General features: G+C 26.9%; 1 protein-coding gene across 1 annotated transcript; it reads right to left on the bottom strand.

Moving 5' to 3' along the window:
- Positions 1-13067: 13067 nt before the first annotated feature.
- Positions 13068-13613, bottom strand: LOC122512742 (secreted RxLR effector protein 161-like). Its single transcript, XM_043628774.1, has one exon. It carries the CDS (start codon positions 13611-13613, stop codon positions 13068-13070), a length of 546 nt encoding a protein of 181 aa, XP_043484709.1.
- Positions 13614-13827: the final 214 nt, after the last annotated feature.

The raw sequence follows: 13827 nt of genomic DNA, 5'->3' as shown, positions 1-13827 counted from the left end.
AACACAGACCAGAGCCCCCTCTAACGTTTAAAAACAAGCCTTTTTTAAAGTGACTCGCGGAGGAAACCATACAGAGGCGGGCGAAGCCCGCCTCTGCTAGTATTATTCCTCACTTTTAAAATATAAAGGGAGTCATATATACTTCCAAGTTGGTACTAAAAGGTACTAAAACATAGACCCGAGCCCCCTCCAACGTTTTAAAAAAAGCCTTTTTTAAAGTGACTAGCGGAGGAAACCATACAAAGGCGGGCGAAGCCCGCCTCTGCTAGTATTATTCCTCACTTTTAAAATATAAAGGGAGTCAAATTGACTTCCAAGTTGGTACTAAAAGGTACTAAAACACAGACCAGAGCCCCCTCCAACGTTTTAAAACAAGCCTTTTTTAAAGTTACTCGCGGAGGAAACCATACAGAGGCGGGCGAAGCCCGCCTCTGCTAGTATTATTCCTCATTTTTAAAATATAAAGGGAGTCAAATTGACTTCCTAGTTGGTACTAAAAGGTACTAAAACCCAGACCCGGATCTGGGTTAATTACCTTTTAGTACCAACTAGAAAGTCAATTTGACTCCCTTCTGCATTAAAAATGGGAAAGTAAAGAAGATTCGGCGGGCTTCGCCCGCCTCTGGCTGTGGTCTCTTTCCAAGGCACCTTAACAAAGTTTTTTTGGTAAAAAAAATGTTGGAGGGGGGTTGGATCTGGGTTAATCACCTTTTAGTTACCTTTAAAAAAGGTAACCTTTCATTGTTAACAATGCGTTTTTCAAAATCTTACTTTCAGCAGTACGAAGTATTTAACCCTTAAACCGCACACTTCCGAATCCATCCTTAAACCGCACACTGGGTGTGCGACACCCGGGGACTTTAAAGTGTGTTCTCCAAGCTGGAAAAGGATATTATGGTTCAGAAAAATTATCTTATGTAGCTCAGTACATCTATTTTGAAGAAAAATAAGTTTCATAATGATTTATTTAATCTTAATAATTAAAAAAATGTTTTTTAAAACTATTGAAATCACCTTAAACCGAAAACTGGGTATCAGCCACCCAGAAATTTTTCGCTGTTAATTTCATAAAGTTATAAAATACACAAGGACACTTGGGAGACTAATGTCCTTTACGAAACATAAAGTTAAGTACAAAATGTGTCATTCAATAGCGACATATGTTCAATTTTTACGACTTTAAACGAAATATTAGAGTAAAAAGCTAGAATATGGGTGTCGCACACCCAGGGTGCGGTTTAAGGGTTAAAATCGAAACGTTGGAACGATACTGTTATTGAATTAAAAAATGGAGAATTTGTCCAAATAGCAAAAATTTGTCTACTGTCAGATGATTCGTGTTCTTTTTATGTAAAGAAAATAATTGTCACACCATATTTTGTAGGGAATATTCAAATTGTTGGAATGTGGATAGTAAACGGCAATTGTAATCATATAAACGTATCGATTGCAGAAATCCACTCAAAAGCAGTAGTTATTGATTTAGAGTCTACGCAATTAATTTGTTCGATACCTAACACCGTCGAAGCGCAATAACTGAGATTTATATTGTTCTTCTAAATAGATTTTATAAATCTTTAATTAACAAATTGTAAATAGGTTTATATAACTAGTTTAATACGATTCGATATTTTACATTTAAATTGATTTATAAATTATTTAATACTGTATTATTAAATAATAAATTAAATGACAACTTATTAAGCATGACTTGCATATTTTTTAATACCTGTAACGAATGAATGAATGAATTATTAAAAACTTTAATTTTGAATATTACTATTATTATTATGAGTTTATGAAATATTTAAAATTTATTTCAGATTAGATTTTATTGCATCAACATTATGTATACATTCATTGCATCATATAGGATTTATATTTACTTCTTATTTAACAAAAACAATTATTTTAGTATTATGAAACGTTATTAAATAATATAATAGTTACTGACTTACTTCTTCGAGTAAAATTTTCGTACACCTCTAGCATGAAAGGGAATTAAATTTGATTTTAATCCCTCTACTCTTTCGAGTTGAAACGAATTTAAAATAAATTATGAATTTTAAAAATAGCAAATCGGAATTCAAAAGAATTCATTTTGTAGAAAAAAATAATCTTGGCAGGGAATATATCAAAACCAATTTAATAAATTATTAATTAAAATTTTTAACTTTGAAGATGGTGTACCATTAGGGACCGTCCATAAATTACGTAACACGTTTTTAGTGAAATTTTGAACCCCCCCTCCCCCTATGTAACAAGTTGTAACAAAATCGTTTTACACCCCCCCTCCTTATCAATGTTACGTAATTTTTAAAAATATTTTTTTACTAACGTTTTTCGAAACAAATTTGTTTATTACTGTTATTTTTAGTATTTATATCGTACAATAGCAATACAAAATTAAGTTAAATATAAAAAACATTTAGAGGAATAATTTTATTAATCATACTGAACAACCAAAAATATAGCATTAATTTTTTAACAATAAAAATTGTATATTATTCCCAAGAATCGGTTCGCGAAATGATTCGATTTTTACTTATATTGAAGTGGCGGCAAGGGACAGCTTTTCAAAAATTTATCCATTATAAAGAGATTAAGTTCTTTATAAATATTACGTAACAATGATGATTGATCCCCCCTCCCATGTAACATATGATAACATTTTCTCGAACCCCCCCTCCCCCCTAAACGTGTTACGTAATTTATGGACAGCCCCTTATGAATTATCTAAAATGTATTATAGATTACATTTTACTTAAATATTAACTTTATGTATAAATTTTCTATATTATATAGGATTAATGTGTACATTTATTTTTTATTTAACAAAGATAAATATTACTTTTCAATTAAAATACTTTATTAAATACTACTAGTAAAAAATAAATAATAATGACTATAATAAATTTTTTAAATTTATATAAATAGTATATTCTTTCTCATTAAAAATAGTATTATTTTATCGAATTTTAGTATTTGGGAATTGCAAGGAATTAAGTTTCATTTTGTGCCTTCTTTAATTTGGAATTGAAAAGAATTCAAATAATTTGTGTATATTTTCAAATCAGCAAAACGGAATTCAAAGGAATTCATTTTGATGAAAAAATTAGTCTAGACAAGGAATACAGCGGAATTGGACAGAAACGGAATTCAAAAGAATTCAATTAATGTTTTTCTTCTGTTGAACGGTCTAACTTCTGAATTCTTTTTTATTCCATGCTTCTTACTGGGAATTTAAAAAGAAAGAATAAGAGCAGATACTTATAGAGAAAGGGGCTCTTTATTAAAATTCTATATATGAAACAAGGATTTAAGTAAAAATCTGTTTGTAATAATATACGATGTTTCTACGAGCGTCAATATTATTTCCGCTATACAAATAATTGACAGCTTTGATGTCGGAAATAAACTTATATGACCTGGTCGCCTATAGAAAGGGATTTTAAAATAGTAGAATAAGTAATTATTGTTTTATAATAGAAAATTTATTAGCTCCAAATTTCTTTTAATATCTCATATAATTGAGGAATAAAAAAACATAATTAAATTAATTATTTTGATACAAAGGAATAAAATAAATAAATTTTTATAGACAAGAAAACATGATTAAAGATAATTTAACAAATATATAAGGTAAAAATTAATACTTTTTTTATGATTTTGTAATTAATAAATAATTTTTAATTTTATATAATTTTCCAATTACTAATTAACTAATTTGCCAAAATAATACAAAAATATTCAATAAATTTTAGAAATAATTTAATTTTTTCAAAATTCTGTATATATTTGTCATTTTTAATATTTTTATTAATTATACAATTTAATAAATTGTACCCCTAGAGGTACTAATTAGCAATTTTAATTTTTAATCATTTTAAAAAATTATTTTAATGAATAACAAAATTAAAAAAAAAAATTTTCATATTTTTCGTTTTAATTTAACATATTTTATATATTATGTATATTTTTATAAACAAAAATCCCTTTATTTACATTCTTTATATTAGTTTTTATTATTGCAAAATATTAATTTTATAATTTTCAACAAACTAAAAGTTACTGCCCTGTTTTATCATACTGTTATGCCTTTAATACCATAAATTATATAATCAGAATTCCATTTATGACTTAAATATTGCTGACACTTTAATTCATTTTAATGAAAAGGTAATAAAATGCATTAAACTGACTGCATATATGGTCAACATTCAATATGCTTTTAATGCCAAACCAATGTCATTTTTGAAATTTTGTGTAAACATTTTAATCTATTTTAATCAACCTCTTCTTACCGGGCAGTATTGTCGCAAATGATCTTGCAAATGAATATTGCAATCATCACTGTAAATCATGTAAATGATAAATTTGAAACCATTTTGAATCGTTTAGAGTAAGATCTTACCTATTTACAAAATTTAGTAATGGTCCAAAGACTTTTTATCACAAAGAAGTAACAAAAAGGAAGCGGACAGTTGTTAATGTATGTTTATGATTGCAGTTCTTTGGAAAATCAAAACAAGCTGCTTTGGGAGCAAAATGAGAAAATTTTGGCTCAAAATGCGTCACTCATGGAAGCATTGAGGAATAGCGTTGAACAAAATACATTGTTGAAAAACACTCTTTATCAGCTGCTCTACAAGGGTTTCCCTTAAAGACTATTGAAGAATTTTATGATTTTTCTTCAGCAAATAATAAAGATAAAATTCAGCACATGGTAATTTTTTTAACCTTTTGAATTTTTTTATTTCTTAAAAATACATATTATATACGTACATTACATTTTGCTATTATAATTTTTTAAAATTATTTTTTACTATTTATTAACGTAATTCTCAAGAATAAAAAATTAACATATGTTTATTATTTCAGCACAATCATCTTATACAAATAGGCGGATCAAAATTGAGAGAGATTTTAAACTATACTGTTTAAAACAACTAATGACGGATAATTTGGTGACTCAATTTTCGTGGCCAGGAAGCTCCAACACCGAAAAGTTTGGAGACACAAAGATTTCAATCTTTTATACGGTAAGAGATATCTTCCTGAAAGAAGACATTTTTTTCAAAAAATTTACAAAATTCAATTATTTTTAGTATCTAATGTTTCAATGAAAATTTTCCTAGAAGAATTTAATTATTTAAAAACAATTTTTATAAAATTCATTGCAAAATTCAATTATTATCATAAATGAGTAAGAATTTTTGAAACGTGCCACCTAAAATTCAAAAAATTTATTTTTGGCCAAAATGTTGTTTTTTCTATAGTGCTTTACATAAAAAAACACTATGTCAAAGGATTTGCCAAAAAAAAATTTTTTTGTTATTGTTATAAACAATTAAAGTTTTCAGACACTTTTTTTAAAAAAATTAATTAAATAGAAACTTGTTAACCGATTTTAATGATTCAAGAGGCATTCTTTTTTATGCTTTTTCAGAGTGGGCCTGACAAGTTTGATGGGTCCAAAAAAATAATTAAGCTGTCCGTGCAGGTCGCACGCACGCGGCACAATGGGAATTTTTTACAATTTATTATTAAAAATTGTTTAGAGCCTACAAATTTTATCAGATTTTGATTATTATTGAATTTGGAGGCTCTAAACAATTTTTAATAATAAATTGTAAAAAAATCCCATTGTGCCGCGTGCGTGCGACCTGCACGGACAGCTTAATTATTTTTTTGGACCCATCAAACTTGTCAGGCCCACTCTGAAACTTTTTGCAAAACCTTCTTATCATTTCCAGGTATGTTTTAAAAAAAGAAAATTAAAAATTTATCATACCCAAACTTAAAAAAAATTAATTTGTTTATAAAATTTTTTTATTTTTTTAATAAAAAATGAAAAAAAAAATTTTTTGTTATGATTATTCAAAAGTAGAGAGAAAAACAAAACTTTTTTTTTCTTGTCAAAAAATGAAAAGAAGCAATATTTTTTGAGTTATCTGACATTAAAAATATATCTTCATTTAAAAAACGAAAATTTTGAAAATTCATAACTCAAAAATCTGGCCTCCAAAAAAATAATAAAAAAATACGTATCTGTTTTTTTTTAATACAGAATAGAAAAAAAATATTTTTGGCCGATTTTAAGAGGTCGACTGAAATCTCACGTGGAATTGCCCATATATTAATCATTAAAACTAAAAATTACTTATTTATTAAATTGTTGAAACAATTAAATGTTGTTATTTTTTTCATAACTGCAATTAGAGTTAGAAATTACTTGTTCTTTTTCTATATTATGCATTTTTTGTAACGAAAGCACTTAAGTATAACAAAACTAAAAATTATCTAATTATTTAAACATTATTTAAACAATTTATTTTGTTAATTTTTCAATTAACTGTACTTAACTAGAAATTCCTTAGTTTTTCTCAATTTAAAATTTTTTTTATAATTTAAACACTTAATTATAATAGTAAAACTAAAAGAATGTTATTTAACCATTGATAAACAATTAATAATTTTTCAATTGATTATACATTTAGGGCATTTATAATTTTTCAATTGATTATAAATTTAGAGCATTTATAATTTTTCAATTGATTATAAATTTAGGGCATCTATAATTTATAATCAATTATAAATTCCTGCATTTTTGCCAATAATGCAACTTTTTATAGTAAAAAAACTACATATATATATTTAATTTATATTTATTTTTAAATAAATAATTTTTTATTTTTTATCAGTAGATTTTTTTTCATAAAAAATTGCACGATTGAAAAAACTAAATTTCTAACCCTAAGTACAGTTTATGAAAAAAATAACAACAATTAATTATTGTTTAAACAATGTTTAATTAATTAATTTTTTATTTTTTATCATTAGTAGATGTTTTACTCATTGAAAAATTGAGAGAAGACTAGAAATTTCTAGCCCTAACTACTGTTTATGAAAAAATAACAAAAATTAATTGTTTAAACAATTAATTAAATTGTTATAGTTTTTTTCGTCCATTAGAAATACTTAAACATTATTTTAATATTATTTTTGATATTCCTCTGATATTCTCTTAGATTTCCGCGTCAAAGGACCGCTGCGCGTGACGTCACATGCAAATCCCGTTCTGCTCGGGATAAACAATGTTTAAATAAGTCAGTTGTCCAAGCCGTGCCATTTTTTTTCTCAACGGAATATTACTCAGTGGTAATTAGAGAATAAGTACTATTTTTTCATTTTGAAATTCGATTGAGAACATGGTTTTTTGCTAATTTGTTATAAATAAATAATTTGTTTATTTATTAAATTTCAATATTTTTTTACGAAAAAAATTTTATTCAAAACTTTGACTCAAATAAAAAAGAATGCCTCTTGAATCATTAAAATCGGTTAACAAGTTTCTTTTTAATTAATTTTTTTAAAAAAAGTGTCTGAAAACTTTAATTGTTTATAACAATAACAAAAATTTTTTTTGGCAAATCCTTTGATATAGTATTTTTTTATGTAAAGCACTATAGAAAAAACAACATTTTGACCAAAAATAAATTTTTTGAATTTTAGGTGGCACGTTTCAAAAATTCTTACTCAAATAACAATATTCATCACAAGAATTCAATTATTTTAAAAATTAATAAAATTCTTCGCAGAAATTTAATTAGATATAAAGAAAATCTAAAAAATTGTGATCAACATTTCAATTATCTTTATAAATAAATAGCAAAATTCTTCGACAAAATTCAATTTTTTTGAGAAATTTTAATAAAATTCATTGACAAATTCAATTATTTTCATAAATTTTTCTTAATACAATAATTTGTATATTAATTATTCGAATAGAAATTCCCAAAAGAATTCAATTATTTAAGAATAATTTTGACAAAATTCTCCGCGAATTTTCAATTATTTTCTAAAATAATGAAAATTTCACTGGGATTAAATTATTAAAAATAGAATTTGTTTAAATTTTCTCCAAAAAAATCTATTGTTTGAAACATTTTTATAAAATTCTTCGCAATAATTCAATTATTTACATAAATAATAAAACTCATTGCAGAATTTCAATTATTTTAAAGAAAATTTCTTTTTTCAATGGTTTTCAATATTCTATTATTATAGTAAAATGTCCCAAAAGAATTGCATTACTAAACAAAAGTTTTTATAAAATTCTTCACAAACATTCAATTATTTGCAAGCAAAAAATTTACATAAATTGAATTATTAAAAATAGAATTTGCACAAATTTTTTCGGAAAAAATCTATTGTTTAAAACATTTTTATAAAATTCTTCACAATAATTCAATTATTTTCACAAATTATTTATTTTGAAGAAGTTACAGTAACAATATTCTTGTATAATATAAAATAATGATTTTATCACTCAATTATTTTTAATTATTATAAAACTTGAAGAAAGCAATCACTATGAGTCTTCGACTATCGACTTATCTTCATGTTTTATATTAATAAAATAATATCCTTTTTTATAACGCGGTGCAAAAAGGGCACTTTTTTGCACCTTGTTATGAAAAATATCGTTCGCAACTAGTGCGAGCAGTTGTCAATTTTTGAATGAGCACTTTTTTTTCAAAAATTGACAACTGCTCGCACTCGTTACGAAATATACTATTAAGTTTTTGAATTCCAAAAAGGTTTAAATTTGAATTTTTGAAAATCTTAATTACCATGGAAAAATGATTAAATTTTTTTTTTAAATTATGAAAAAATTGATGTGTAATATTTTTATACTTTCGTTATTAAAAATTTAAATGAATTGAAAAGTAATTGATACGTCAAATAAAATTAAACAATTAGTCAATGTTAATTAATCAATAATAACGTTTCAAATCACAAATATATCTCAAATTAAAAATGACTTCTCTCAATGGAGATTATTTCGGCGATAATAAATAAACAAAACACAATAATATGAACAACAGAATAATGAAAACAATTAATAATGAATATATTATAAATTTATTAAGTTAGGCAAGGGACGCGTCATAACGAAGATTATGATTAATTTTAATTGATATTTATATAATTCGTTAAAATTATTGAATTCTCGGCCACTCTCGAAAATAGTCACTCATTCACACTTTCACATTCATTATATAAATATTAACAAGAAAACAGATAAACATTTAGATAAACCAAATTGACAAAGTGATATTTTAAAATAGATAATGAATATTAAAACTTATCGCTCGAAGATCGTCATCCAGAATGCAATCATTATCCTAGGAATCTCGAGAGTGCGAATCGGGTCGTCACAACTTGCCTTGCGGGCGGGAGATTGAAGTATTGTTGATAAAGATATATATATATATATAATTTCAATCCCAAATTTCTTATCCGTGCACCGGATGGACAGCATTCATATGTCCACAGTGTGACCTTCCTTAATCCTCCGACTTCCTCGATTCCCAATTTTTATTTTAAGAATTGTAAATTATAGTAAAAAAAAGTGACGCCACGCTATAAAAAGGATTTTAATTAAAATAAATATTTTTAATGAAATTTTACTATTAACCGTAATTATATTTGATCTGTTCACCTCTGAGCCATCGGCGATGTGCAGAGGATGACGCCTTCAATTTCAGCGATTGAGCAAACAATGGTATCGAGGAAGTCGAGTTCAGCCTTTATCATAATTTCAAAATCCCCTCCTACCAGTTTACAAATCTGGCACTTATATAATTTTTCCGATGTTTCTCGAGATTCCCGCGCTCTTTTGCGAATATTCACAATTCTTCATCGCTTAAACTCATCCCCCCTTTCGCCTCATCACTATTACTCTTTCAGATGGAAAAATTATAATGATTATTATTGATTGATTGATGATTATTGATGGAAAAATAATAATGATTAAATATTTAAATATAAAAATGAAGTTATTAATGTTCACGAATAATTTTTCAATTAAAGAAATTCGTCAATAAATGTAATAGAACATTTTTTTGAGTATCTAATAATTTTTAGAGTGAATCAGAATATTATCTTTAGGGTCATGGAAAGAGTCAAAATTTTGTCTGGAAATCAGGGAGAAACAAAATTAAATGTTTAAATTTTTCGAAAGAATTTTACGAACTCAAATATAGACAATAATTTTTCTCATATTATTTTTTAAATGGAAAACTTAGAACTAATTTTATTTTATTTATAGGTATATTTTCAAAATTTTTTTAAAATTAATTCTTTTTAAAGAATTTAATTAAAATTGTATTGAAAATCTTATTCAGAATTTTATCAAAATTGTTGAAAGTAATTATTTAATTATTAGGAAGTGAATTGTTTAAATTTTGAATCTGAAATTATTTTACGATTTTCATCGTCTGGCAATAGTTTTTGGTTTCTCCTCTTTAATCGTTACACTTCGATAAAAATAGTATATTTAATTTTTAAGCAATCATATTTTAAATTAATCTTTTTTTTAGAATCAGCAAAAAAAATGTTATTGCTTCGTGGGACCCTCCAATAAAACTGAATTCAAAATAGAAATGTTGGAAGTGCTGAGGATTACCAAACAGCGGTACAGAAACACGCTGAAGAAGCAGACGAATCAAACATCACTTGACAGTGATGAAAATCTGTTGGAGGAAATTAAAAGTATTCAAGAAATCATCGATAAAGTAATATCCGATGATATTGATTCGAATTCTGACGAGATCGAATAGTCGAGCGAAGCGATCCATGACGACGAAAATTTGTAAAAATCTATTGTTTAAAACATTTTATAAAATTCTTCGCAATAATTCAATTATTTTACAAATTATAAAACTCCTTGCAGAATTTTAATTATTTTTAAAACAATTTTAATCGAATTTCTCAAAAATGTAATTATTCTTAAAAATTCTATTAAAATTCGTCGAAAGAATTCAATTATTTGAAAATTTATTAATAACGTAGAATGTTTTCAGGACCTTAATTTTTGTCAAATAAAACAATTGTCCACAATATAAACAATTTTATTTTAAAATTTGTTAATAAAATATGTAAAAATTAAATTTTAAGAAACATTCAATTCTTCAATAAATTATCTTTGTTTGTATTTAAATAATTGAATTCTCGTAGAATTTTCAATAAAAATTGATTTAAAAATTAATTTCAGTTAAAGTTTCAGATAATAATTGAATTTTTGAGAATTTACTCTAATTGCAATTTTTAGACATAATTGAATTTTGTGAAAAATTACATATAACCAATTTAATCACATAAAAATTAAAATATAATTAATTAAAGTTAGAGATTTCTTTGTGAAAATAGCGATTTTAAAATCTTGAGTTCAAGCTAACGCCAATTATATAAATAATTTTGTTAAGCTTTGACAGTTGTACAATATGAAGTATAAATTCCATTTTTAATTCTAGACCAATATCATTCACAAATATTAAGTATTTTTTTCAAATTCTGTAAAAATAACTTCTCTTGCTCTAAATTTGTCAAAGTATATAAATTGCAAATTCGTCTTTTCCGTTCACTTGTTTGATCAATTAACCTAATTTTTGAAAAACATGTATCTCTTATTTATTGTAAAACAAGAAGAATGGTACATAGAAATGAAATAAGTAACAATAACATAGTTAAAATTTGTAACATTATAAGAATTAATAATAAATAATTATCTTAAATTCCCTACAATTAAGAGGTTCTATATTTTTCAAAAGTGTGGTTAATTAATAAATAAAACAAATGAATAGAATCGACAAATTTGCAATTAATATTCTGCGAAAAATTTAGAGCAAGAACATTTATTTTTATAGAATTTGAAGAAAATACTTAATATTTGTGAATAATTTTAGTCTAAAATTAAAGAATGGAATTTATACTCCATATTGTACAACTGTCAAAGCTTAAAAAAATTATTTATATAATTGGCGTTCGCTTGCACTCAAAATTTCAAAATCGCTATTTTCACAAAGAAATCTCTAACTTTAATGAATTACATTTTAATTTTTACATGATTAAATTGGTTATATCTTAGCTCATTTTACTACAAATTTATTACAGTTTAAAATGATCCAAGTTTGATAGCTGTTACACCCATTTTTACTAAAATATTTGAATTTGAAGTGAAGCGAGCATTCAAATGTAATCAGTCCAAATGTACTGAAACTCTGTGACCCCAGTATATATTTTTTAAATTCAAACAACGAAATATAAAATTATTTTAAATAAATATCAAACAAAATTATTTTTTTAAGTCTTTGTTTTTACTTTGAAATTCTACTTCAAGCAATTATATTGTGGACTCAACTTCAATTATAAACTTTTAGGTGCTTGCACATTTCCAAATTTTTTCATTATTACGACCATTTTAAGAAAAAAATCCCGTTGAACAAAGCAATTCCCGTACATTTCCCGCACATTTCCCGTACAAAAGAAATTCCCTTACAATTCCCGCACAGTGGACACCCTGTAATTATTAATACGACGCCTTTGAATTCCTTAAATTGAAAAGCAAAATACTAAAATTTTAAATTGCTTTTAACAAATATTATAAAAGAATTTCTTTCTGTGAATAGTAGCAATTTTAGAACCAAATTGAAAATTAGGGGCAATATGGTTGTAAAAATAAGACGCATGCTTATTCCCGAAATCTTTTTTAACCAAATAGTTATTTGATATAAAACTGTTAAGGAAATGATCGAGGGGAACTGCAGAGTAAAACAAGAGGGTTTGCGATATAAAAGAATACTGGATTGTATTAAAAGTAATTGGTACAAAATACACTTAGCCACGCAGGGCGAGAACAAAAAACGGTATGCTAGTTCCTTAGAACGAGTCTATAGAGAGAGTCTAAGACGCCCTCTGAGGGCAATAGATAAGGTTGGATCATAAAATGCGGGTTATTCAAATAACACTTTTTAACACTCCCCCTTGATACAACCACTGAGTTTACACGTTACACTTTGACATTCCCATAGACCGAATACACTGCTCATGTTTGGGTTTCGATAGAGCCTTCGTTAGCACGTCCGCTATCATTTTGTTTGATTCGATGTGGTTCAGTTTCACTTCACCCGATGCTACCACTTCTCTCACGAATTGGTGACGAACATCGATATGTTTTGTCCTTCCGTGATGAACAGGGTTGTTCGCCAATTTCTAAGCACTCATATGTTGTCGACGAAGAGAGTTATCGAGTTAACGTCATTCAGCCCGAGTTCTACGAGAAAATGACGAAGGTGAACGACTTCCTTGGCCGCCTCCGCCATGGCCATATACTCTGCCTCCGTTGTTGACAGTGCGACATTGCGTTGCTTCCGAGAGTCCCAGACTATTGCACCGCCACTCAAGATGAAGGCAAATCCCGTGAATGAGCGTCTGTCGTGAGTTGATCCTGCCCAATCTGCGTCAACGTAGCCGGCAAGATCACTTCTTTCGTGTGTGTAGAGGATTCCTAGGTCACTCGTGCCCTTAAGGTACCGGAGTACTCTTTTGGCAGCGTTCCAATGTGTTCTGTTGAAGCAGTTATTGAATTGACCTAAAACACTCGCGGCATGAGAAATATCTGGGCGTGTCGATATTGATAAGTACAAAATACACCCCACAAGTTCCCGGTAAGGAGGTTTCTCACCATCTGAATCTTCCCACGCGTTGCCCTTGACAAGTTTCGTTCCTATGTCCAGGGGTGTGGATACTGCGTTACAGTCTGTCATTCCGAAACGTTGTAGAATTTCCAGAATGTACGTCTTGTGATTAACCAGTATGCCCTTCTCGTTCATGCAAAAATCTATTCCAAGGCAGCGTTTAAGGTTTCCGACATCTCTCACTTCGAATATTTCGGAAAGTCTCTTTCCCAATTATGAAATTTTGTTGCTGTCTTGACAAATGACCAGAATATCGTCGACGTATACGACGATTATGATCAAG

Source organism: Leptopilina heterotoma, unplaced genomic scaffold (assembly GCF_015476425.1).
Source record: "Leptopilina heterotoma isolate Lh14 unplaced genomic scaffold, ASM1547642v1 Lhet_125, whole genome shotgun sequence".
In the NCBI taxonomy this organism is placed as follows: domain Eukaryota; kingdom Metazoa; phylum Arthropoda; class Insecta; order Hymenoptera; family Figitidae; genus Leptopilina; species Leptopilina heterotoma.
The sequence above is the reverse complement of the archived record's forward strand: the minus strand, read 5'-3'. Positions and strand labels throughout refer to the sequence as shown.